The sequence below is a fragment of the Catharus ustulatus genome, chromosome 16 (genome assembly GCF_009819885.2).
Source record: "Catharus ustulatus isolate bCatUst1 chromosome 16, bCatUst1.pri.v2, whole genome shotgun sequence".
Taxonomy (NCBI): domain Eukaryota; kingdom Metazoa; phylum Chordata; class Aves; order Passeriformes; family Turdidae; genus Catharus; species Catharus ustulatus.
This window is the reverse complement of record NC_046236.1, coordinates 10,528,345-10,552,220: the sequence shown is the minus strand read 5'-3', so window position 1 is coordinate 10,552,220 and position 23,876 is coordinate 10,528,345. Positions and strand designations below refer to the sequence as shown.

The 23,876-nt window shown below is 44.2% G+C and overlaps 1 protein-coding gene across 1 annotated transcript in view; it reads right to left on the bottom strand.

Moving 5' to 3' along the window:
- Positions 1–23,876, bottom strand: part of FAM20C (FAM20C golgi associated secretory pathway kinase) — a 55,355-nt gene that overhangs the window by 3,139 nt on the left and 28,340 nt on the right. The window contains exons 4-7 of the mRNA XM_033074218.1: positions 9,943–10,035; positions 8,113–8,228; positions 1,107–1,287; positions 467–576 (exon numbers count right to left, since the gene is read on the bottom strand). Of these exons, the coding sequence (XP_032930109.1) occupies positions 467–576; positions 1,107–1,287; positions 8,113–8,228; positions 9,943–10,035 (500 nt within the window). The remainder of the gene's footprint in view (positions 1–466; positions 577–1,106; positions 1,288–8,112; positions 8,229–9,942; positions 10,036–23,876) is intronic.

Sequence of the window (23,876 nt, the reverse complement as noted above, 5' to 3'; positions counted from 1 at the left end):
AGAAAAATTCCTGACACAATCCACAGCTGCCTTTGTGTCACAGCAATGCCTCTTCCCCCCCACCCTGACATTTTATAGAGAAGCAGCAGAGAACACTCCTGCAGCATGAAAACAAAGCGCTGGTAATGAGCAGTCCTTGCATGTGCATCCAGGAGCCATATATTACAGGGGAAAAGCACTCACTAAAGCAAACTGTGAAGCCCTTCACTGTTGTGAAGGAGACTGGCCTGACCTGTATTCATCACCACTCTGCATTTCTGAACATCTTTGTTCCTTTAATCTGCACTGATGGGAATACATAACCATGTAAATCTGCATTTTCTCAATCATCTAGAAAAGCACATACAGTAAATTCAGCTTCAGCCATGCTTTAGCAAACTGCTGAGCTATGCAGAGCAGGGAAGAAAGAAATGGTTCTTGTTCTAATTAAATGTTGCATTTAATTTTTGAAAGAGATGAAACATACCCATTAGGAAATCAAAAACTGTCATATCCATTATATCCAGAATTCTGGTCCCACTGTCATATGGGGGTGTTTGTTTAACCTCTTCACAATAATCTGGATCAACTTCCCATCTGGAAAAGGCAATATTTTGATATTTTATGTGACATACAAAGCTTACTGAAAATGACAAAAAAAAAGGTTATTTTGGAATGATCTACTGGTATCACGTTCCATTGAGGGCAGGGCTGGGTAGAGGCAGCAAATTCCAGCAATGCAGGCAAGCAAGGAACATTTTGACTGATGAAAAAGGAAGAAAATCACAAAACTGGAAACTATCTGGCCAGTAGCTTCAGGATTTAGGAGTCCAGCTGCACCATCATCATATGGTGCAAACACCTGAGACTTGCTCAGGGCTGCTGAGAGCAGTGGCACTTTCTGACAGGACTTGGGCAGGTCCTGTTGCATCCTGTCAGTGCCACTGGAGGTATCTTCCCATGAAGGAATTGTGCCACTGAAGGTCCTTTTGGGTTCAGAACCATAACCTGGAGCTCCTGGCACAGTGCCCTGTCCCCTCCCAGGGGCTGGGAAAACCCAGCTGCTCTCCTGAGGCCAGGGACTGGAGTTTTAATTTCCCTGTGCAGCTGTGCTCAGCACCACTCACTCTGCTTTCTTGCGCTTGTGGTAGGAACGCCTCCAAGGGTTTCTCCAGGTTTTCCTCTTTGCTAAGGACAGATCAGGCAGGAAAGCAGCCAGAGAGCCCTCGATCTGATCTGGTTTTCCACACAGGGCGTGCTCTGTTGAGCAGTAGTAGGAGCATTCCCCATAGAAGCAGATGTTGTTGGCTGGCAAAGAAAAGAAAAGAGCTTTAAAGCCTACCCTTGAATTAGTATTGAGAATTCATGAAAGCACTGATGTATGTAGGAGCAGAAATAAATCCAAAGCCCTGTTTCCACACATAATTTTCCTGCACTGAAACCACTAGAAAGACATTCATTTCAGTGGTTGGGATCATGCCCTGTGCTAAGCTCTTTGTGACTATTTCCAGTCTATTTATACTCACCAAACCTATTTTTTTTTAATCTTTTTGTTTTCCCAGACTGATACATTCCTTGGGAGCTATTTGCTACCCCAGGTTGGAACCCCAAATCCCACAGCTGAACAAGTGGCATGTGCCCAAAATTAAGTCACTTCTCAAAATCTTGGCTTGTTTCATTAAGAACAGAGAACATTTCATTCATTCCCTCGCTGGTATCAGAAGAGCTGGCAGTTTTTGCAGGGAGAATTGTTTACCATGCAGAGTCCCATCGAGAGGGGGTGTGTGTGGAAGGTGGAAACAGCATGGATGTAACGCTGTCAGCACATCTCAACCACAAATCCCTTCCTCCACACCTCACCTTACTCCAACAACCACAGAAAAAGAATCTGCAGCAGGTTTTGGACCGTGTGTTACCTTAAAACCTCCCCAAAAGTGCCAGCACATATTTCTGTACCAGCAGGAACACCCACCTCTTTACAAGAACACCCTGCCCACGGGAATTCACTGGAGGTGACAGGGAGCAGCTCATCCCCAAAGCCACCAACGCCGGACTGAGAGCACAGCAGGAGCACACTGCTGCTCTTGCCAGTGTGCTACACCTCCTGTGACATTGCTTCATGCACATAAAATGCCATCAGAGGAAGAATGTGCCCTTTCCTCATGGTAATGCATGAAGCTGAGAAGTCACATTGCTTCCTAATTCCCCACAAGGCCTCTAAATTCAAATATTGTTTCTGAGCCCCTCTCCCTCTGGGCAGGCTCGGTGTAAGTGAGGCAGGAAGGGCTGGGAGCAGTGGGAGGTGATTTTCTGCCTGCCACAGGAAGGTAAGGGCTGGGTTTGCATGGCAGTGATGCCCTGCAGCACACAGCCCTGTGACATCCCCCAGCACGGTGCCCAGGGGAGATGGAGCACTGCCAGTGGGAGATCTGAGAGAGGAGGACAGGGGACAGCTCTGGGGGTGACAGGAGGGAGGGAGGAACAGAGCAAGGAGCTGTGTTTGAGGAAGAAGAAGTAGGGGAGCATGGAACAGCCAAAAGGTGTCGTGATGCTTTTGATTGATTAGCTGCATTATCTGGGGCTGGCTGTTAAACCATGCAATTACACCAAATAACCACTGCAAGGCTGATGTGCTGCTACCTGACAATCTGTCCCAGCTTCCCACTGATGTCCCAGCTTCCCACTGGTGTCCCAGCTTTCTCTGTTGATGGCCACCTGATTTGTCCATGAAGTTGTGATTACTCTAAGGCAGCCTTTTTGCATTACTCTGCTCCCACCCATCCATGCATGCTCAGGAACAACTAACCCAAACTGGATATTTATATTCACAGGGTTGGATCATAGCAGTTAAATATATCCTGGCTAAGTCCAGAAATATTTACTCTGTGGCCAAAAAGCTTATTGACAATTACTCAAGGAAAAGAGAAGTACTTCAGGGAAGAGAAAGGGAAAAACAGAAATTACAGAAGGAAGGAAGGGATCACTCAACATATCTGTATTTCTGAGTTTGCAATTAAAGTGTTTCAGCAAGCAGAATATCCTCTCTTAAAAATTGTGTTTCAGCTGATTTGAAGCTGCAGTGGGGCTTGGGCTTCATTCAGCTGTCTCAGCATCACCCCCATCTGTGGAGGGAGGGAACCATGCAGATTTATCTTGACTGCCTGAGATAACTTATCTTTCTAGGGTTTCTATGACCTGACTTCCACCTGGCAGCAGGAAGCCAGTGCTCGTTTATCTCCTGCTGAATGAGTTTTGTAAAGAGCAAAAGGCCCAGCAAATGCCCCCCACGCCATCACAGCCTCTGTGCTCGCTATGTAAATCTGACCTTTCAAGAAGAAGGAGTTGTATTAAACACAGCATTTTGCTCAGTGGGAAGATAAATACTCTGTTTAATAGTTTGCTTCTGTATTCAGCTTGGGGAACAATGAAACCCTGCTCTGTATTGTCAACGAAAGCAACTGGGGCTAATCACTTGACAGTAATCACACAGTGCATCCAGGTGAACCTTGAGCAGAGCTGGGGGCTCTGGCAGGGCTGGGGTTTGCTGTGAGTGCAGTGAGCACGGGTCTGCCTGCACCATGCCAGCCACCCATCCCACTCATCCTGCCAGGACCTTCCAGCTGTGGATCCTCCAGGAGCCCCATCCCCTGCTCCAGCATCAGTGCCCTGAGCAATGGCAAAGTGTGTGCTGGCATTAGGAAAGTCAACTTGCAGTAAAACCACAAGTCTGTTTCTCAGTGAGAAGTTACTTTCTGTGGCAAATCTTTTTCTGCCAGCAGTTATTCCCCTGTGGTACCTATTCCCCACAGCTCCTGTCCAGTTCCTGGGGATAATGGAGGTGAAAGGATGCTGGATCTGAAGCTACTGCTAAAGAAATTAACTGCCTTGATTGACACAGAATAGACATCTTATTATGTCTGCCCTAGTCCTTACATACTGGCAGCAAGACGAAGCAGCCTGAATTATCTGGGGAAACATTCATTTTTAAGGTATCTTAAAAATGTAGAGAAAAGAAGAGGCACCAAATATAGAAAACCACAGTTCTCATTTAAGACTTCAAGGTGCTGTAGCAAGGCTCTTTGAAACCTAAGTAGGTGACCTACATTCTGCACAGCAGGCTGAGGGTGAAACTCCAGCTAGAGACACAAGCCCAGAGCTGCATGGCAATCCCACGCTGAGAGCAGGGTTTGGCTTCCTGAAGCAAAAATAGGAGAGAAAGGGGAGATGAGCTCCCTACTGGAGCACAGTCCTCCTCTCATTAAAACTGCCCAAATGTTCCTCTCACCAGATAAAGGTGTTTCTGCAGAACTACACCTGCAAAAGGAGCAGCAGGCAGGAATTTGTGCTCCTGCAGGGTGGGCAGGAATGGCAACAGCAGCAGTGCTGGCAGCCCAGCCAGGGAGGGATGTTTGTACAGGCTGCAATGTCCAAATGCTGTGCATTTCCAACATGCAAAACCCTCCTTCACCAGGAACCAAAATTGTTTCCCCAAAGCACCAGAAATGCAAGAGAACTCCATGCTGCAGTGTCTGATTTTCGTTATCTGAGGAGGAATGGATGTGATTTGTAATGAAACACAGGCAAAAATCATGGTCTGGTGATTGAAACCCCAATTGCAACAATTAAGAACCAGAGTGTCTGTGTACTCATCTGCACATTCTCTGTGCATCCTCCTGATAGCTGAACAATTATTCTTCTCAGGAAGAAAAGGAACAAGGGGGATACCTTAAAGTAAATTGCTTGGTAGAGCAATTCTTTTATTCAGCTTTGCACGACTGTTAATAGAGGACATTTAACAAGCCTGTGCAATTGGAGTACTGGAAAGAATCCTGAATATTTACTACAGCAATGCATGAAAAGGTCTTTCATTTACCTGCTCAAAATAATAGGTAATTCAGAACTGCTATTGTATGCTGAGAGAGAAAAAAATCCATAATCCCTTGGAATTGGTTAATATGAACAAAAACATAGTGCTTACTAGCTGTGTAACATTGATTTCTTTAAGCTGCTGCCTCAATTACTTCCAAAATGAAGGCTGACATCATTAATATGTCTCTTTTTTCCTAGCAAATTACCATTCATTTGTAAGAGTAGCAGGGCTACTGCAGTCTGCCGTGCTGCAAAGGACATAAAATTAATTTAAATAATTACTGACCTAATTCCATTTCTCATGTTTAAGTCCAAACTGCCTGAAAGTGCACTTTTCTGCAATCTGCTTTCTCTCTGAGTGCAGCCTAATGCATCCAGTGACCTGCCTGCTCCCAGCCATTGTCACTTTTCCATTGTCACATCCAGGGATGCTGCTTGGCACTGGGCTCTGAAGCTGCTGTGGCTCCCTGGCCTTGATTTCCAGGAGTGGCAATGCAGTGAGATTTCTCCCAGCACATCCCCACACTGCTCTGGGAGATGACATGTGCTGGCCAATGCTCCTGGGGGTGTCCTGTGCAGGGCCAGGAGCTGGACTGGATCAGCCTGATGGGTCCCTTCCAACTCAGCTTATTCCCTGAGCCTGTGATCGATCAGCATCAGCAATAATCACCCTCTGAGCTGCAAACCAGGGGAACATCTTCCTGTAAAATCCATTTCACTGAGTGCTCCTTTAATTTGAAGAGCTGTGTCTGTGTGCATGGAGAGGGATATTTTGCCAGCAGGCACCAGGTGTCCCCATGGCCAATAATTGTCACTGAGCACCTCTGGGGATGGAGATGCAGTGACAGAGCCACATGCAAGGGAGTCCCAGAGGGTCCCAGGTGCACAGCCTGCTTTGTGCGTGTGCCAAGAGGTCACACCTCAGTTTCTCCTCTTTTTGCCTCAAAACCAACTGGCTCAGCTGCCCTTCATCTGCCAGAGGGGCCAGTCAGCCCCTGAGCCTTCCCCAGGCTCCCTGCTCCCTCCTCATCCTCACCCCAGATCTTGAGTCTCAGCCCAGCACCTCCCTCTTCTGCTCCTCCTCTGCCCTCAATCTGCTCCTGAGCTGCCTGCTGGGCTTGTGGAAGTTGTTTCTAAAAGCTTAATTTAGGATCTTTGTTATGTTTTTTTCATTAAGCATTAATTAATGTCTGCCTTTTAAGGTCAGTATGAAATACAAGACAGAAGTTGGGCATATGTTAATGAGAATCTGACTAATTAAACTGGGGACGTGTAGGGAAGAACTCTGACAAGTAACCAACGTGATTTAACCAAAGTATATTGGTTCAGGAAATGTAAAATGGAAAGAAAAATTAATTGCTTGAGCATTTTATTCTCCAGAAAAGCCTGATTCATAGTTAATCAAATATTTTAATTGAATTTATCTGAGACCTCTAAATAAATTTGAATAAGGGATTATGCTTGGATGTCTGGAATTTCATAATGGCAAGATAAAGATCCTCATCTGAACTGGCAGCTGTAACTCTGTATTGCCCTGCTCTGGCTGCTGAAAGCTGCTCAGTACTTGAGAACAGTTTTGTAATTCTCAGAAATAATTCAAATTCACCACTAAGTCTTGAAATATAACCTAGGAAGACTAAAAATCAAGCAAACCTACTAATCTACATCTAATTTGCCAAAATAGGAAGGAGCAGAGAGAGAGAGCCAAAGCACCTTGTGCACAAAGTTTTTTTGCCATTTTTTGTGTATATTTACCTACAAAAATAATGCAAAAAAAAAAAAAAAGTATAAAGACAAAGAGGGAGGGAGAGCAGCTAAGGCAAATGCAGAAATGTGTGTCCACCAGGTTTGGTGAACATGTATTGTCACCATAACTGTGCCTGTAAAATAGCAGTGCTCATAATACTGGGCACAATGAAACCTCAAATTACATAATGTATTTTACAAGTGAAGTTCCTGGAATAAATAACTGTCTGCTCAACTGTGTCCTGCAGAGCTGAATATAAATATGAAGCTATAAATAACAGCCATAATAATGATTTTATTGGGATCAGAAAAGTGTGATAAACATTTTAAGAGCAAAATCTCGGCAACCACAGGGCTCTGGTTCCCAGCTAACAGCAACAAATTGCAGTTACATTAGGGGAAACTGTAATTAAGTCTTTGGATCTCGACTTTAGGGATCTGGGATAAACAGCTTCTGGCCAATCCCACATAGAGCAAGGGAGAGATCTCCAGAGGTTTCTGCTCCAGATTGCCTCTTGCACAATCACAGCCTCAGCTCAGCAGAGCACACTTGCACACAGCTGAAACAACAGGAGTCAAGCTACAGGAACATGGCCCTGTGCTTTACATTGAACCTATAACCTATAAATTCTATATGGAAGAAGAAAATTAAACATTATTTCTGTGCCTTAACTCAGAGCCTTAATTTCTCCATCTCAGCATCCCAGATGTTAAAAAGGGATGCTGCCACTTTTTCCCACATTTTGCCCATTTTCCCCTATCCCAGCTGTATATTCTGGTGAGCAGGATAGGGTTTTATCCTGTGCTTGTAAAATTCCCACCCTGTGGAGCTCCAACCTTGACTAGGTCCACAAAGTATTGTGAAACACTAAAGAATAAGAAAAAGTGGTATCAGCTTCTGGGTCAGCCCTCAAAGCAAGAGGGAGGACTGGAAATAATTCAGGTCACTTCTAGCCCAACAGAGACTTTGAGCTGGAAGAAGGATATATTACATCTCTATTTCCTGATTTTTTTTTTTTGTCCAAACTCCTGCTGTAATAAAACCTGAGTGTCTCTGAGAAATTAGGTTTGGTCCTTCAGTCAAATCCAGAAATAAATGCATCTGATCAATAGAAGGGACAGACCACACTGCAGTGGGGAAAAAAAAACCAATCCCTGAATAACTAATGGGCTGGGTAATAAGGTTTTGGGTAAACTGAGAGCACCAGAAAAAATTACCTTAGAAATTGTTCTACATAAAAGATTTGTTGAATACATTGCCTTGGAGAACATAAAAGCCTCTCACTGCAGATAATTTGTCAAGGGGAAAAGGCACTCAACTCAAAACAATAAAGTCTTCTTTGTAAGCTATGTCTCCACATTTATTTTTATTCAAAGGTCTAGAAGACAGTTTTATTAGAAATACCTGAGCAATTAAGCAATCTACACATCGTTTCCTTAAGCGTGTGTTCAGCGGGATAGAGAGAATAGAGTGTTGTTTCCAGGACTACCTGGTGAGATGAAAAATGTTCTCACTACCTGGTGAGATGAAAAATGTTCTCCACAGCTTCTTGTCACGAGTGACATCCCGAATTTCCCTGGTCATGTTAACCAGCCTGCCTGCAACCGGGGGCACGCGCCGGAAATCCAGGATCCTGCAGCAGGGAGAGGAGACACAGAGTTTATGGAAAGGATTAAAATGTAATGATAGTCAGAGGTTTTAGGGAGCTTCATTACACTCTGAGGGCACATTTATCTGGGGTATTTAAGGAGCATAAAGCCCATCATCTTTAAACTGGATAATTCCTCATATAATGTATTACGAAATATGTCCTGAATATGATGAGCTCTTCGTTGCCTATGTAGTATGGGGTAAAATACAAGAAAAGTAGGAAAGAATTGTTCCATGATAAAAATAAAGATACATACAATTCCAAAAACCAGAGATGGCAAAAATTTCAGTTTTTACTTCATGCTACTTCATGATTGTTATGACATGCATTTTGCTCACCAGATTTTTTAAGTGACTTGGGGAATGGGATTTCAGCCTCTTTCTTCCATAAACACCATGTAATTCTTTTTCTGACAGCCTTAGTATGTGGTTGATTTATTTCCTTCTGCTCCTCTCTGCTTTAATACCCTTATACCAACCTAAACAATCTCCCTGAGACCAAAAATCTTCCCACGGGCAAAAGCTGGGAGAAGAGCCTCTCCCTACCCCAAACTCCCCCTTCTCTGTAGATCATAAAAACCTCCCTATGAAGCATGGATATTAGATACAGGAAGAGAGCAAAGACCCCCTACAAAGTCTCCCCATAGGCAGGATTTTTATATCCACTGTCTGCTGTTCAGATTGTCTGCATTGGGTAGCAACTGCATTTCCTGCTTAGAGTGTGGATATTTAACAGAGCCCCCGTAGGAACTCCACTGATGCTTTTTTCTACAGCACCATCTGCTTAAATAGGCAATATAAAATATAAAGCAGAAGGGATTGACACCAAGGTCAACAACAATAAAATAGAGAAGATCCTTGAAGGATCTGATCAGGATTGGCTCTTCCTGGCAAACCTGCCCTGTGCCACCAACACATCCCCAGATCCCAGCCATCATCCCAGAAGGCAGAAATGCCACACAAACCCCCAAATAATTTGTGGCCCCAAAGCTTTGCACTTTTGGAAAAATGTTTCTTGGCCTTTCCCAGTGTGAAAGATGCTTCAGTGAAATGCCATTCTTTCCAGACTTTATGTTAATCACTAATTAGTGATTCCCACCCCTAATCTGGGCAGGCAGCAGTGTTGGGGTATCAGCATCCCCTGCACTAACTCTGCAGGGGGAACATTTTCAGCAGCAGGAGCATGAGATCACCACCACTGCCCTCTCCTTGCCACTAACTTGTGGCCTAAATATTCTCCTGCTGTGGGACAGTCCCAGCTGTTTGTGTGAAACCAGAAGCCCCCAATTACTCCTCTCTGAGCACTGACACCATTCCCCAGGGCTGGTTTGGATCTCAGTGCCCTGGAGATAATTGGGGTGAGCCAGATTGCCATCACACCAACGTGACACATTCCCTGGGAGATGGCTCCTCTCCACATGTGCTTCAAGATCACAAGGGAAATTAATTTCTCAGCTTCTCTTCAATATAACTTCTCTTTCTTTTTTGAGAATTACTTATTGCCAGGTTTCTCATTCCCAGAGTAAGTTTCATTTCCTAATTATTAACTTATTCTTTCATCATCTGCCATTTCATTTATTCATGGCATTTGCTCCACTTTCCCCTTTTAAAAAGTAATTCAGTTACAGGAATGGCCAAGTGCAGCAACTTATCACAATATTTCCCCTTTTCTTTTAATGCAAATCCGTTCTACTTGCCTGTCCAGATGAAATGCTGCTATTTCTGCATTATGTCTCTCATAGTCTGAGAAGTAAAAAAAGTCAGGTGGGGTTTCTTGTTCTCTGGTTTGCCTGCAAAGAGAACAAGAGAAGTGTTTTAATGAAGGGTTAGCATTCCTAAGGAGCAGTGCTCAGTCATCAGCATGCTGTTCAGGAGTTCAGTATTGTTTGCTTAATGGAAGACCTTTAAATACCTCATTTGTGCATTATTTACCATGCAGCCTTCATTTTATCCTCTTTTTAAAACCACTCTAACAAAAAATAGGAATTCAAGACTTGTGCAGGCAGCGTGCTGTCACAAAGCTGTTCCACTCAAAACCCTCACTCTATTTAACAAGATCTGTTTTATCACTCTCCAACATTTCATTAGCAATAGCAGTGAAAACAATGTCATTTCATTAAATTATCATTAACTGTAATTATGAAATTTCCAAAAGTAATAACATTTTTCTTTCATCTTTGGCAGCCATGCAGCTCCTGAATAGAATATGCCTGTCCCTCTGTATTACTTAGAGCCAAAAGTGACATGTTTTTCTCATTTCAGAAAGAACAGGATCATTGCAGTTTGATGGCCACAACACTTGTCATGTTTCAAAGAACATTAACAAGACTGTGCTTGAGAGAGGATGCAGAATTAGTTCTTCAGTTTAAGAACCAATAAAAAATGTCATTCTGACAGAGAAGCTGGAAACAGGAAGGCTAAAGCTTCCACACCACAGTACATGGAAAATACAAAGCTGAGTGTAAGAGAAAATCTGTCTCACTTCAGGCAACTCCCAGTCCTTGTGCTCCTTTTGGATGGAGCACAGCTCAAGCAGATCAGTGCAACATCTGGGTCCCACCTCAACCTGTTCTGAAGTCCTCAGAGGAAGACAAGCACAGTAAAGGATCTGCAAGGGAGGGCAGCTCTCCAGAAGAAGAAAACAAAGCTCTTTCTGATTCCCTGCTGCCACAGGTGGCCCAGCTGACAGCTCGTGTGTCACTCGTGCTCCTGCTGGCAATTGCAGCACAGCTTCTGCACAGGGACCTTGGTGCAGGAGAGGCTTTGGGTGGGGCTGCTGCAGAGCTCAAACCCCCACTGAAATCCTGATTTTGGGTTTGCTGGGGACCTGAAGCTGTGTCCAGCCACCACTGGGACTGCCAGAGCTGCCCACCAGCCCTCACAGGGCTCTCCCAGCTGCTGCAGAAACCAGGCAAGTCCTGTGGGGTTTGGCTGTATGGAGACTTTGCTGTGCACCCAGCAGGGTTTGAAAGCCTGATACCCTTTCTCAGACATTTCTTTTAATATGAACATCTTGGCAAGGCACTGTCTCTTGCCCTGAATGATGAACATCATCAAGGCATTTGTCTTGTGTCCATCAGAACCCAAGGCCTCAAACACTCTGGTGATGCTGTGGCAGAACAGCACTGACCACTGTCCCAGCAGTGGCCATGCAGGTGGCCAACACTTGGCAGAAATCCTGCTGCTGTGGCCACAAAGGGTTCACAAGGACACAGCTAAAAGTGAGCCTGGCATAAAATAAAAAATAGGATTTTGCTTTTCTCCATAAGAAATGCAAAACGGGCAGGAGCACACCCACAAAGAGGAACAGGGGAGAGCAGAACCTCACTAAGCAGCCAAGAGTTAGGAGAGCTGCAACCTCACTGTGCATAGTCCCCTTAAAAATGAAGGAAGGAGCTCTGACTATGAATTCAAATAAAAATATTAACCTATTTCTGCTGGACGTAAAATTACATGTTTGGATGTAACCTTCCCTCCTCTCCTTTAAGAGGTAATTGCTTTGACAAATCCTCACCCCAAGATTTCACAAACTTTACATCAAGCACGGCTGATAAAATGCAGAAAATATTACTAACTAGCTAATCAATGCCATCTGCTTTTTATCTCCTGGGCATTTTAAAAGAAACCATGGCTGCTCCATTACAAGAAACTCTTGCTCCAGAAAATCAGAGTTAGCTGAGGGCTGGATCCCAGTGCTGCAAGCACAGCCCTGCTCCAGCCCAGCCCCTGCTCCCTGTGGGGATTTTCCACTTGGGAGTAGGTACAGCTGTCCTGCAGCCTCAGGCTTCTTTGTACATCTTTTCCTGCTGGCACAATATATTATTAAGTGGTAGCACACCTTCCTTCCTAAGAAAATCATTAAATTGATTGCCCTAAAACCTTCCAAAACAGACACCAAATCCACAGTGCAATCTGGACAATGGAAATATGGGTATTTTTTGGACCTGATGACACATCATGAAACAAACTCACAATTTTTTTCAGTGCTTAAGGTGCTTCCCTCTACAAAAACCATTCTCCTTTCACATGGTCCATGTCCAACACATGGTACCCACTCCTCTACCTCTTGAAAATACAGTGTTATTCAGAAAGCAGACTGGAAGGAGGATTTACCAACTCCCCAAGATGCTTTACATTCTTTATATTCCTCTGCAGAGCTCTCCAGAACTAAGACATAGCAGATCCAAACATGAAACCCTCTCCTGAAATAACCTTGAAGTATCCTTTGTGCTGACTTAACTCCAACTTTCCACAGATATAAGAGAAGCTGGGTTCCTTGCATCTGACATTAGCTAGACAGATTTTTATTCAAGAAGACATTAATTTTGAATTTGATGTCTGCAGCAGTACCTGCAGAGGTTCCTTGGGAATTCCCCAGCCAGAGCAAGCTGCCCTCCCACCAGCAAACACTAATACATGTGTGGATTGCAGCCCAAGATACACAACTGAACTTATAAAGCCACATGAGTCTAACAGAGCTCTGAACCAGTGTCTTTAACAGACTGATATGAGAATGGCTTTAAGTGTCAGAGAGCACCTACATCATAATCTAGAATTTTTACTTTATCCAAGTATGTATCAATTATCATACATAATTTTATCCATGTTAAAAATTGCCTTTTTTTTAAACTGTGCACAATCTAATCAAGTCTGTTTGTTACTAACTCTTCTAATGATTTATTCTGATGTAAAAATACAGAGAGGTGGAAGATCAAACTGCTCTCAGCAATTCCAATCAGTTACTCCAGCTTTAGACCATGGTAAATGGTCTTCAGCCCCTAAGTGACAGGCTGGGAAAGGGGAATGAACTCCCAGACCCCTCCAGGTCAAGTGAAACTTTTAAAATCTTTTAAAATGACACTGGAACTGATCCACCCCACAGCATGTTTTAATCAGAATTGCATTTTAAAAGGGAAAAAAAACCCCCACCTCTGCCTACAAGTTAGCTCGGTTTTATCACCTGATGGTTATTGAAAGTTATTGTCTAATAAAATGACACATTTAATGAGCAGAGACCAACATGCTGAGCAGCAGCACACACTTCTGAGGGACACTGAACTCCAGGCTGAGCTCTCAGTGCCAGCAGTGCCATCCCACACCGAGCAGGGACAGGTTCTGCACAGGTTGCAGACGGTGGGAGAGGATTTCTGGCAGCAGCTCTTATTTTGCAAACAGTTGGAATCTGGTGATCCTCTCTTTGGAGAGGGATTTGGCAGATATTTATAACGACAGGCTGGGAAGCTCTGGAGGAGAGACAGATGGAGGTCTGTTGATACTGCACACAGTTAAAAATTACACGGTGGCACCAGCCCAATTACAGCATGAGGAAAAGACAAATCAGCACGGTAACACGTGTAGGGAAGAAATAAGAACTAAGGGGAAATCAAAGCCATGAAGATTTTCCCACCATGGCACAACTCAGAAAAAAGAGGAAGCAGAGAATGATTTTAAACAGGACAGGGATATGTTTGTGTTGACACAAGACAAGATGCAACTGTGATCTGATCTGGTGGCTATAAAAGTGAGTCATGCTTACAAACAGAAGAGAGAAAGCTGCTCTGATAAATGAACAGTCATGAGTAAATCTGGTGAGTCAGCTCCATTCTAGCTATGGTTGGGACCTGCTTTGGTGTTCAGTAGTATTTGGATAAATCAACATAGTGATTTGTGTTCAGAGAGAGTGGTAAAGTCTCAAGTTTCTCTTCAATGTTTCTGTAAATGTTTTTTTGGTTTGTTTGTTTGTTTTGGATTTTTTTTTCCAATTTCTTGGTGCCCCAGCCTCAACATTAATAACTTCTCAGGAGTTTTCATTTTGCTGTTCATGAACCAAATCATCACAGGGTGACTGCAGGCTCTGCAGACTCTCTAGTATTTCAGAAAACAGTATTATAAAAACTAAACCTTCACCATGCAAATCTGTATTTAGTTTCCAGGATCACTAGCATACACCTGCCTAAACCACCAGGATTAAGACCCACCAGGGCCGTGCATTACTCGAAAGAATCCTGCTCAGTGCCAGACTTCTCTGCTCTGGAGGGGCTCTATTATCTGTACAGCAGCCAGAATGCTAGAAAATAGGGCAGAGAGCCCAAAGTGAGCTAAGTGCTATCCTGACAGACACATGCTGTCCCCATGCTGCAGCCCAGAGACATCTCTGATTCAGCCCTCGTGTCAGACCCACGTCCTGAGCTAATGAGGATGTGCTGCTGCTGGGGAAACAGCTCCTGTTAAATAGGTTACCCTCGTGTTCTGACACATAATCAGGGGAATCAGCCTGAGTCCCTGGCTGGGATTAGGCATGATTAGGGAGCACAACAAGGAGCTTTGCTGCAGCAGGGAGCAGGTTTGCTTGGGTCAGGCCATTGTGCAGACAGAGCCCCTGCCTGACCCAGCCAGGGGAATTGGGCAGCAGCAAACTCACTGGAGATACAAACCAGTGAGGCTTTGTACTTGCATTGGCAGGGACAGGACTAACACTGATAAGAGCATAATTTGGCTATCAGAACAGATAGCAGGGGTCTACCCACAGCTGTAGGAGCTATTCTCCTTTGGAAAACAGCTTTCCTCTCTTCCTGTGGAGCACTTCAGGTGTTTAAATGCCTGTCCTGAAGCCCAGTTGCAGGCTCAACAGATCATACACAGTGCTACCAAAATGATAAAATATAGCTAACACAGGACTAAAGGGATAGTTAATGCAAGACTAAAAGGTGGCCACTCAGCAGTTTTTCAATGATTTTATGGCCTGGAATAGACTTGAGAATTCTTTGCATTTGGAAGCTCTACAAGCAGCCCCTTGATCCAGCACCACTGAAGCACAGATCTTCATGGTTTCCAGAGAGCCTTTCTTCCAACACAGACAAGCATGAAATCTCCCAAGCCCTCACTGATGAACTTCTTCTTTGTACTAATGGAAAGCTCAGACTGGAAGTCCACTGTCTGCTTGCAAGGTCTCATCCCTCCCTCCCCTCCATGCAACACTTATGTCAAATTGGATTGTGCAGCAGGGGGATCCAGAGTGCCCTGTGATCATCTCAAGCTCATTATTCTAAGTGAAGGAGGCAGCCCATGGGAAAAAAAAAAAAAAGAGTCTCTGAGGTAGCTGCAGTCCTTAGGAGGGTACTGAGATTTTGCATGCAGAGCTGTATCATCTGGGAGGGTTTTCAATGCACTTGGCACCAGTTAGAACAGGTGGAAAAAACGCCATTTGATTTTATAATACATTTTAATGGCTCAGTAAGTCCTTAGGAAGAGAAATGATACTGCTAAAGCTGCTACATCCACAGTAGCAGAGATATCTGGTGCCTATTTCTGACTCCTTATGGAGTCTTGGCAGCTGATGGCTCTGGCTTTATCAAAGCATTGTGCTACAAAGAGCACTCCCAGGGACCATAGGAGCTGTTTACAAGAGCAGAATGTGGGCCAGAAAAAGAGTGGCCAACACAGGAATGCAAAGACATGCAATTTGAGTGGTACAGAAAGGATGTTTGGCCCGTTTCACTGCTATCAACCAGATGACAATATGGGCCCCTGCAGGATATTCAGGCTTCTCCAGTTCAAGTAGCAGCTCTGCAGCTCGAAAAAATGAGAGAATATTTACTGTGGCAGAGAGACAGAAATTTGCAGAGGGATGTGATAGCAATAGGAATAATTAGCAAAGTGCCAAAAGGATAAATACCCAGCTCATGCTCTGGCGTGCCAGCCCCCAAGTGCTTTTCTCCTGAGCAGACGGAGGGAGCCTGACAACAGCACATGCTCAAGGACCAACCAGCTTAATATAAATCAGAAACCTATGCAGAGAATAGCAATAAGCTCCTGAAAGCACATTTGTATATATAAATATCTCGTTACCTGGCACAGAAGGACAGTGGGGAGGAGAGAAAACCCACAGGGAAGCAGTGTACTGAGGTTTTCTTTCTGCTTCCAGTGGAAAAGCAAGAGGAGGCTGAGGAGGTCACCTAGCCCATTCCCTGGCCCCAGGGTGGCATCAGCTAGAGCTAAACCACTCTTGACAGACGTTGCTCTAACGTTATCTTCAAAATGCACTTTTGTGATCCCCCAGCTGCAGCCCCTGCAGTGTGCTGCCTTCCTCCCCTGCTGGCTCCAGCCTTGCTCCTCCTCCTCCTCACTCCATGCTCAAGGCAAAACCATCCCAGAGACACCTGAGCAGTGGATGTGAGTGCCTCCCCGAGGGGTACATGTGACAAACACACCAGAACTCTGCCTCCCATTCCTGAAAAGAGCATCCCCAAGCCAAGACCTGGAGTGAAGCCTTAAAGCCTTGAGTCCGCAGATTCCTCAGCTCAGAAGCCCCTTCTTTACTAAGCACAACTAATTTATTTTTAGCTCATTAAAATTCCAACAAACCCACAGCTCTGAAAGCCTATTTCAGGCTTTGCCATCAAAACCAACACTGCTGCTAGAAGACAAAGAAGCAACCTCTAATTCCTCCACACAGGTCAGGGCATTTGTGAAAAGGTTGTGAAAAGTCAGTCCCTTGCTAGGAGCAGCACCAGGGGAAGGTTCCTGCCATCCCATGCACTAGATGCCTACATATATAAATATATATATACATATATGCACATATATATATAAAAGCAGATTTTCACCTGAGCAAAACAGTGAGTTACCACTCCTGCCTACACCAGCAGATATGATATGAAAGGATGAATAATCAGGAAAAATATTATCTTCCAAGAATATGAAAAATTCATTTTATTCTCCACTAAACTATAAAAATAATAATACACCCAGACATTTTCCTCTTTCTGGGGGCTTTTCTGTTTCTTTTAGTGGTATTAATATCTCAAAATGCACCTTCTCTATACTGTTGCCGTTACTGACATTGTGCTGACAGTAAAGTCAAGGCATAATCTCACCAATCATCATTTCATTGTCTACCAGCTCAGAAGAATAGCTCTTTTTTCATTCATTCTTTTGTGCTTTCAAATGCATAAGACATGAAGAGAATCTTTGATCAGCACAAAACACATAAGAGTTTGATCAACTGGGAAAATTTCCTTCAGCAATTCAGAATATTACTTCCAGCTCTGCCCAGTAAGTAGCTGACTGTCACCACAGGAAAAGCAAATGGAAGAAAATTTATTTGTCAGGATGGGCTCCCCACCCACACTTTTTGGTGTGACAGCCACTGGTCCCCTTCCTGTCCCCTGGGAATGGGGCTGAGGAGATGGGGTGTGCTGGGTGCTGAGCTCTCAGCCTGCTCAGAGCCCAGATTCACAGGCTCTTGTGATTCTTATTCTTATTCCTATTCTTATTCTTATTCTTATTCTTATTCTTATTCTTATTCTTATTCTTATTCTTATTCTTATTCTTATTCTTACTCTTACTCTTATTCTTTTATTATTATTCTTGTTCTTATTCTTTTATTCTTGTTATTTTTCTTTTATTCTTGTTCTTGTTGTTATTATTTAGGAGGTGGCTGTAAAGAAAGCCAGATGAAATGCTGTCCCAGGGCAGGTGAGCCCTACAAAACCAGAGATGAGCTCCAGTGCTGCCCAGCTCCAGATGGATGTACAGAGAGGCATTTCATGTATAATCCAGCACAGACAGCAATACCTAACACTGCCTGCTCTGGTTTGGACATGATGTGACCAGACAAGTAGGATCATTCTTTGTAACATTTGCCTGTATTTCCCCTGCACCCTGCAAACACTAGTGAGGTGCTACAGCAATATTTTTTGCCTTTCTTTAAGGAATCTTTAAATTTAAAAGGCAGGCATAGAGTTAGAAAGCACACAAGTTTAAAAAACATTTGAGGTAGGAGGAGTTTTTCCAACATTATGGGGCTGATCTCAGTTATTATGGAAAAGCAGCCCCCCTGATGCTGGGGTAAGGAAAATAAACTGATTTTCACAACCACTCTGTCCAGGGCTGCTCTGCTGTAAGCAGTGACACACACAGCTCTTTATGGCCAGCAGTGGGGACTGAAGTGTGTATTTCCAAAATCTGGGGCTCAGAATTGAGATTTAGATTTAGAGAAGCCATTCCCTGCCCAGGGAGCTCTGCAGGAGGGTTACAATCCACACTGGAGCCCTGATTGCAGAGGCTGCACACACCCCAAAATCCCAGGGGTGCCAAGGTGGGACTCTGGCTGCAAACTCACCTTTGTCTCCCTCCTTGAGATGCTGCAGAGAACAGCTGAACACTGATGCCACAGTGTGCAGTGCTTGTTGGGTACAAATGCTTTTCCATCATCCAGAGCAAGCAGGGCTTGCACAGAAAAACAAATGACTCACGGTATGAAAAGAAAGGCAAGCTCTGGGAAGCTCCTGTCACTAATTTACTCTGCAGATAAAAAAAAAATAAAAAATTCTTGACCCAGAAATAAGGTTTGGTTCATCCTTGAGATAGAAACCCGATGTGACATACAGGAACTGAAAGATTAAAAGGTTCTCCTCAGCACAACAAAAGAGTTCCCAATGCCAATGTTAATGTGGTCAATGCTGTTGTCACAGCTGGGAGAAAAAAGCCTCACAGCAATTAAAAAAGCAGGAGACATCATTAATGAGGTGTTGTAGTGATATTTTGTCTTTTTAAAGACATCTTCATTAAGAAATGATATCACCATGAATATTTTCTGTCCCTGCATGGCCTAGATTCCTTTGTGCTGTTCAGAAGAGGTGTGAGCATTTTTGCCATGCCAAGCCCCTGATATCTGTCATCTTTCCCCTCCATTTATCCCTCTGAGGCTCTGCTGTACATTGTCTGCTCGCCACAAATTGCAAACGTGAAAAATGATACAGCTGCAAAAACTATTTCTGAAAAACTGTCAAGAGCAAGCAGAGCTCCATGTGAGCCCAGTTACCTGCAGCCTCCCTTCAGGAAAAAGACTGCAGAGTATTTTCTACAGAGGATTTTCAATATATAAAGCTTTTAGAGGTCTGAGAGCACTGGAGGAAAAAATATGTGTAAAATTAGAAGTCTGAAGCATTTCTTCAGCCCTGAGAATGTTATTTAATATGTCTAGGGTCATTAAGGGCAGGGATTTAATGGAACAATAACATTAAACATATTAGAAGCATAGCAGAGCTCAAATTTCTTTCAGCTTTTTGGATTTTTTGGTCTCACTGTACGTGATGTATGTGCCCATTGAAATTCCCGGGTTCACAATAGGTTTATAGGCTGGGAAAAGTAATTACTGTGAGTCTGATGCATTGATACATAATTTCTTCCTTTTTTATTAATGAGTTTGCTCCCTATCATTATGAGAACCACGGATGCTAGCAAGTTTGTCCTCAGAATCTCTCAGGAAGCAGGAAAATATTAGCTCCGTTTTTCAGCAAAAGCTGCAAAACCATGGAGCTATTAAGGATTCAGCTCTGCCCAGAGCAAAGCACTCGAGCCTCATTAAGCACATGCTTAACTTTGGGCACACATCTAGCCAGTGAACTCTGTGTGTCCTTGCCAGCACAGACTGACTCCTTCCTGGAGCTGTTGTGTCTCAGCACTCTGCAGAAGGAGCCAGCCATCAGCACCAGGTCCTGCAGGGCTCTGCCACTGCCACACTCACCACTGCTCTTTCTCCTCATTCTCCTTCCTCTTCCCACCCATCACAACAACTTCTTTGGGGAAAAATCATTTCTTGAAAAGCATTCTGCCAAAAGCACGTGGGCTTTGCCAGGTCCCAAATTCACCTTTTAGTTTGACCCTGAGGCTGCAGTCCCTGGTGTGATCTGAGGCTTTCAGTGTGATTCCTGCCCCACACTGGCAAATAGAGATCTGGAAAGGCTCAGACAACTTTTGTGAGCTCTTGTGTTCCTGAAATACCTTTTGAGCTGTGCCAGGTAGAGCAATGTGCTAAGGGGCCACAGGGCAGCACGAGAACTTGTCTGAGCACAATGGACAGACCCAATGCTCTCCTCTCCAGGCTAAAACTCCTCTGAACTTTGTACTGACACCTCCAGAAGCACCACAGTGTTTGCACCCTCTATTCAGCACATTTGGCCCAGGCTGCCTCCTCCAACTTGGAGCTGAGAGTTTGAATTTCTGCACCCTCTCACTCATGAAATGCTGCACTTCTCACAGTTCTTAACATCATGTAACAGGAATAAAACCTATGGCTGGGAAGAATAAATAAAGGGATGTTCAGGCTCTGGCTATAAAAGTGAAAAATCCTTTGGGATTTCCCTGTTTTGTGTCATGGCTGACCTATATATCTGCATTTATACTGAGAGCTGTGCTTTCCCAAAAGCAGTAACCATGCTAAGAGCATGCTCCCTCCTCCCTTCCCACCTGCCCATCAGAAGTTCACACATTTTTGGCTTTATATTTCCAGTTTATCATTCAAGAGCTACTGGATATTGAACTGCACTGAGTTAAGTGCCCAAGACTTTGCAGACAAGTAACCACCATCAAAATCATTAATGGCACAGAGACTACAGAGTGTGTGGACCGATATTTTTAAAAAAGAGCATGAAATTCTTATTTGTGCAGCTGCTTTACCAGCTGTGCATATCAAAGATTCCGTAAAAAATGAGAAATAGGGGATCAGAGCATCTTGTGCAACCTTCTGCTGCAAACCCCAGACAGCTCAGCCCCAGCTCCCAAACTTAATTTTCCCTGAGAACGTCCCCCAGAGGGGCCAGAGGATGCATTGGTGCCCCATATGGACTCCCACCCAGAGAACCACAAGTTTTTCCTTCCAAGCTTACTTCAATCCCAGATCCTGAGAATCTCCCATAATTATGCCACTGAGGCCAGTGCTTACTGTGAGAGAATTGCTCCCCAGGACTGAGTGTTTCTAATTCCTGGGAGGTGTGATTTAAAGCAAAGCACACACACCCCTGAACTCCCTTCCTCTGCTGTTAGTGTTGCCTGGCTTGTGGCACAGGGTGATGTGCATCTCTGAGCTGGAAAGGAGTGTGATTCCTGCCCAGACTGCCCCATGGTCACAAAAGGAAAGGGAACTGCTGTGATATGGTGTGCTTAATTCATTGCTCTAATAAAGCAAACTGTGCACCCTCTCTGTTTCCTCGTTTATTTTATTTTAACTCCTGCCTCATTACCAATCCTGCCAGCAAGCACAACCCCTGTGAAGAGTGCCCAACTCATTCTTTGCCCTAAGCTGGTTCTGCAGTTCATGGGTAACCCCTCATTTTCTGATGTGTTTTCAGAACTCTGCCCAAACAATGAACAGGGAGCAGCCCTTTGATCCCTGCTGTTCCCCAGCTGAGCTCTGGCACTGGCCCCATCCCACTGCAGAGCCTGAGGTGATCAGTGCACCTCTGATTTCCCTCCCCTACACATCTCCACCTGGGTTATTGCCATCTGCAGAGGGTGACATGTTTGGGAATGTGCTGATAGCACCACTTTGAGCATTGCTCAGAGTTACTTTCTGCCTGGAAGCTGCCAAGGTGACTTACAAGTGCATAGGAGCACACTCCTGAACCTCTCCACAACCCGGGAACAGCATTTCTCAGCCTCAGACAGAGGATGCTTTAACTTCTCAAGTAGAACACAGCCCTGGATGATCTTAGTGTTAACCCAAATGTTTCACTTCCTGGCTCAATTTGAGTGAGTTTATCTTCCTTGCCCTTGGTTGTTCATTTATTTCATGAGGAAAAGTGCACTGCATTGCAAGCTTTTTTTAGCAGCCACTTTACAGAGTAATCCCACTGTTTTACAAACCTATAAAAAACCTCCTTTCCTTTCTCTCTAAACTTCTCCTTTTCCAGGCTGGAAACCTCCCCTGCTAATCCACACTTGATATTAAGGGCACCACATGAGTCACAAATTGCACTGGAAATTACACATCAGGGTCCTTTAAGCTTACAGCTGTCTGCATGAAGGGTGGGTTCATGCTCTGCAGCCCACAGGGAGTCACTGGGTCATTCCCAGGGAAAATCAAGCCATGTTAGCATCTCTTCCCTCTTCTCCACCTCCACTGAGAAGGAGAATTTTAACATCCTGGCCTCCACATGGCCCCTGCTGCTGGGGAGCTGCAAATACAGTCCCTGCTTGGCACAAAGCATCACCCCTCTCCTTCTTTTATCCCAGTTATAGAATCAGCATTTTAGGGAAAAAATGGAGGTGCAGGTTTGGAGGAGAAACATTTAAAATGACAGTTGATGCAGGATTTCAAAAGGGCTCAGTATTGGCTTAAACTGCTCCTCTTAAATTAAAATTTAAAAAAAAATAAACCACATTGAAATATAAAAATATTCCATATGAAAAGATAAAGAGCAAAAGGATGTTGGGGGAAGAAGTGCAAGGGAAGGAAGGCTGTGGCTGGCCTGGCTGCTCAGGGCAATCACTGTTTTATATAAACATCTCCCATCGAGTGCAATCGTTCACAACTCCCTCGCTCGAGGTGCAGAGGAATATTCACGCTTGGTGGGCTGCAAAAATGCACCCCCAGAGCTGGAGTGGAGATAAAACCAGGGATCTGTGTGTGTGTGTGTGTGCAGGCAGGCACAGGAACACTCTCCTCTGGCTGGGCTGAGCCAGTGCTCAAGTGAAACAGGTGTGCTCCCCTGCCTCACTCCCAGACATTTGTCTCAGCTAATTTAAAGTCATTGAGGATGTTTGGTAAGATAAGGGGAGATTTCAGTACAGTGTGAGAGGGTTGATAAAAAAGCAGAGCTTAGAGAAAACAGCATGTGAAAAAAAAGAGGCAAGAGTAGAGGACAAGATAGGGGAGGAAAATTATGCAGAAGATGTGCAGTAAAAGCTTTAGTGAAATGATATTGTTGCCAGATTTTATTTTTTTTTAGCTGATTTATGGCATGCAGCTGCTTCTCTCTAACAGTGCATGTCTGGTTACCTCTCCTTGAATTTTTAACTGTGTTTAAATGTCTACAAAATGGGAAGCTTATCTACTGTATGTACAGTGTGATAGCTGTGTGTGTGCACAGCCCACAGCAGTTTGGCTTCAAAGACAGAAAGATGTTTTTCCCAAAGCCAAGGACACTTGTATTTCAGTTTTCCTGCTGTGAGGATAAGCACACAGCAGAGCAAAGCAATTGTGTGCTTTAACCATTGGACTTCATTGTCCCATTCCTGCAGCACTTACTGTTTTTCCTCTGGGTTTGATCCAACTTTCCTTCTATTCACTGAAAGGTTTCCCATGAGTTCAAGGTGAAGTAGCTCAGGAAAGACAGAGCCAGTTCATAAATGGGACCTGACCTGCCTGTACTCAAATCTAAAGGGCAGTAATTCATGGGGAAAGCTCCCTGTTGACTCCAGAGGATTGTGGAACAGATGCAAACTCAATAAATAACTCCATGAGCCACCTGTGACAGCAAACACTCTGCTCTTGTCCGTGCCTGCACCAGGGGGACAGGAGACACAGCCTCTGCTTTTAGCCTTTACTTTAAATACATCCATGATATCCTCCACAGCTCTTGCCAATACCAAGGAGGATAATGCAGGATTAAGCCAGAGCAGGAGCTGAAGAATCCTAAATTAATATTGGAATTTCAACTCAGTCTAGAGCACAGTGTGTCTGACACTTTCAGGACCTGAGATCTCGGATAGCAAAGAATACACAAGACATCTTTCTGTGTTTTATTACAGGTCCCTTGAGTTCCCTCCTTAAGCAATCTCCAGCAGGCTGCTATTACCAAATGCCTGAGTAAATTCCAATAAAGCTGAGTGAAGATCTTCATTTTAT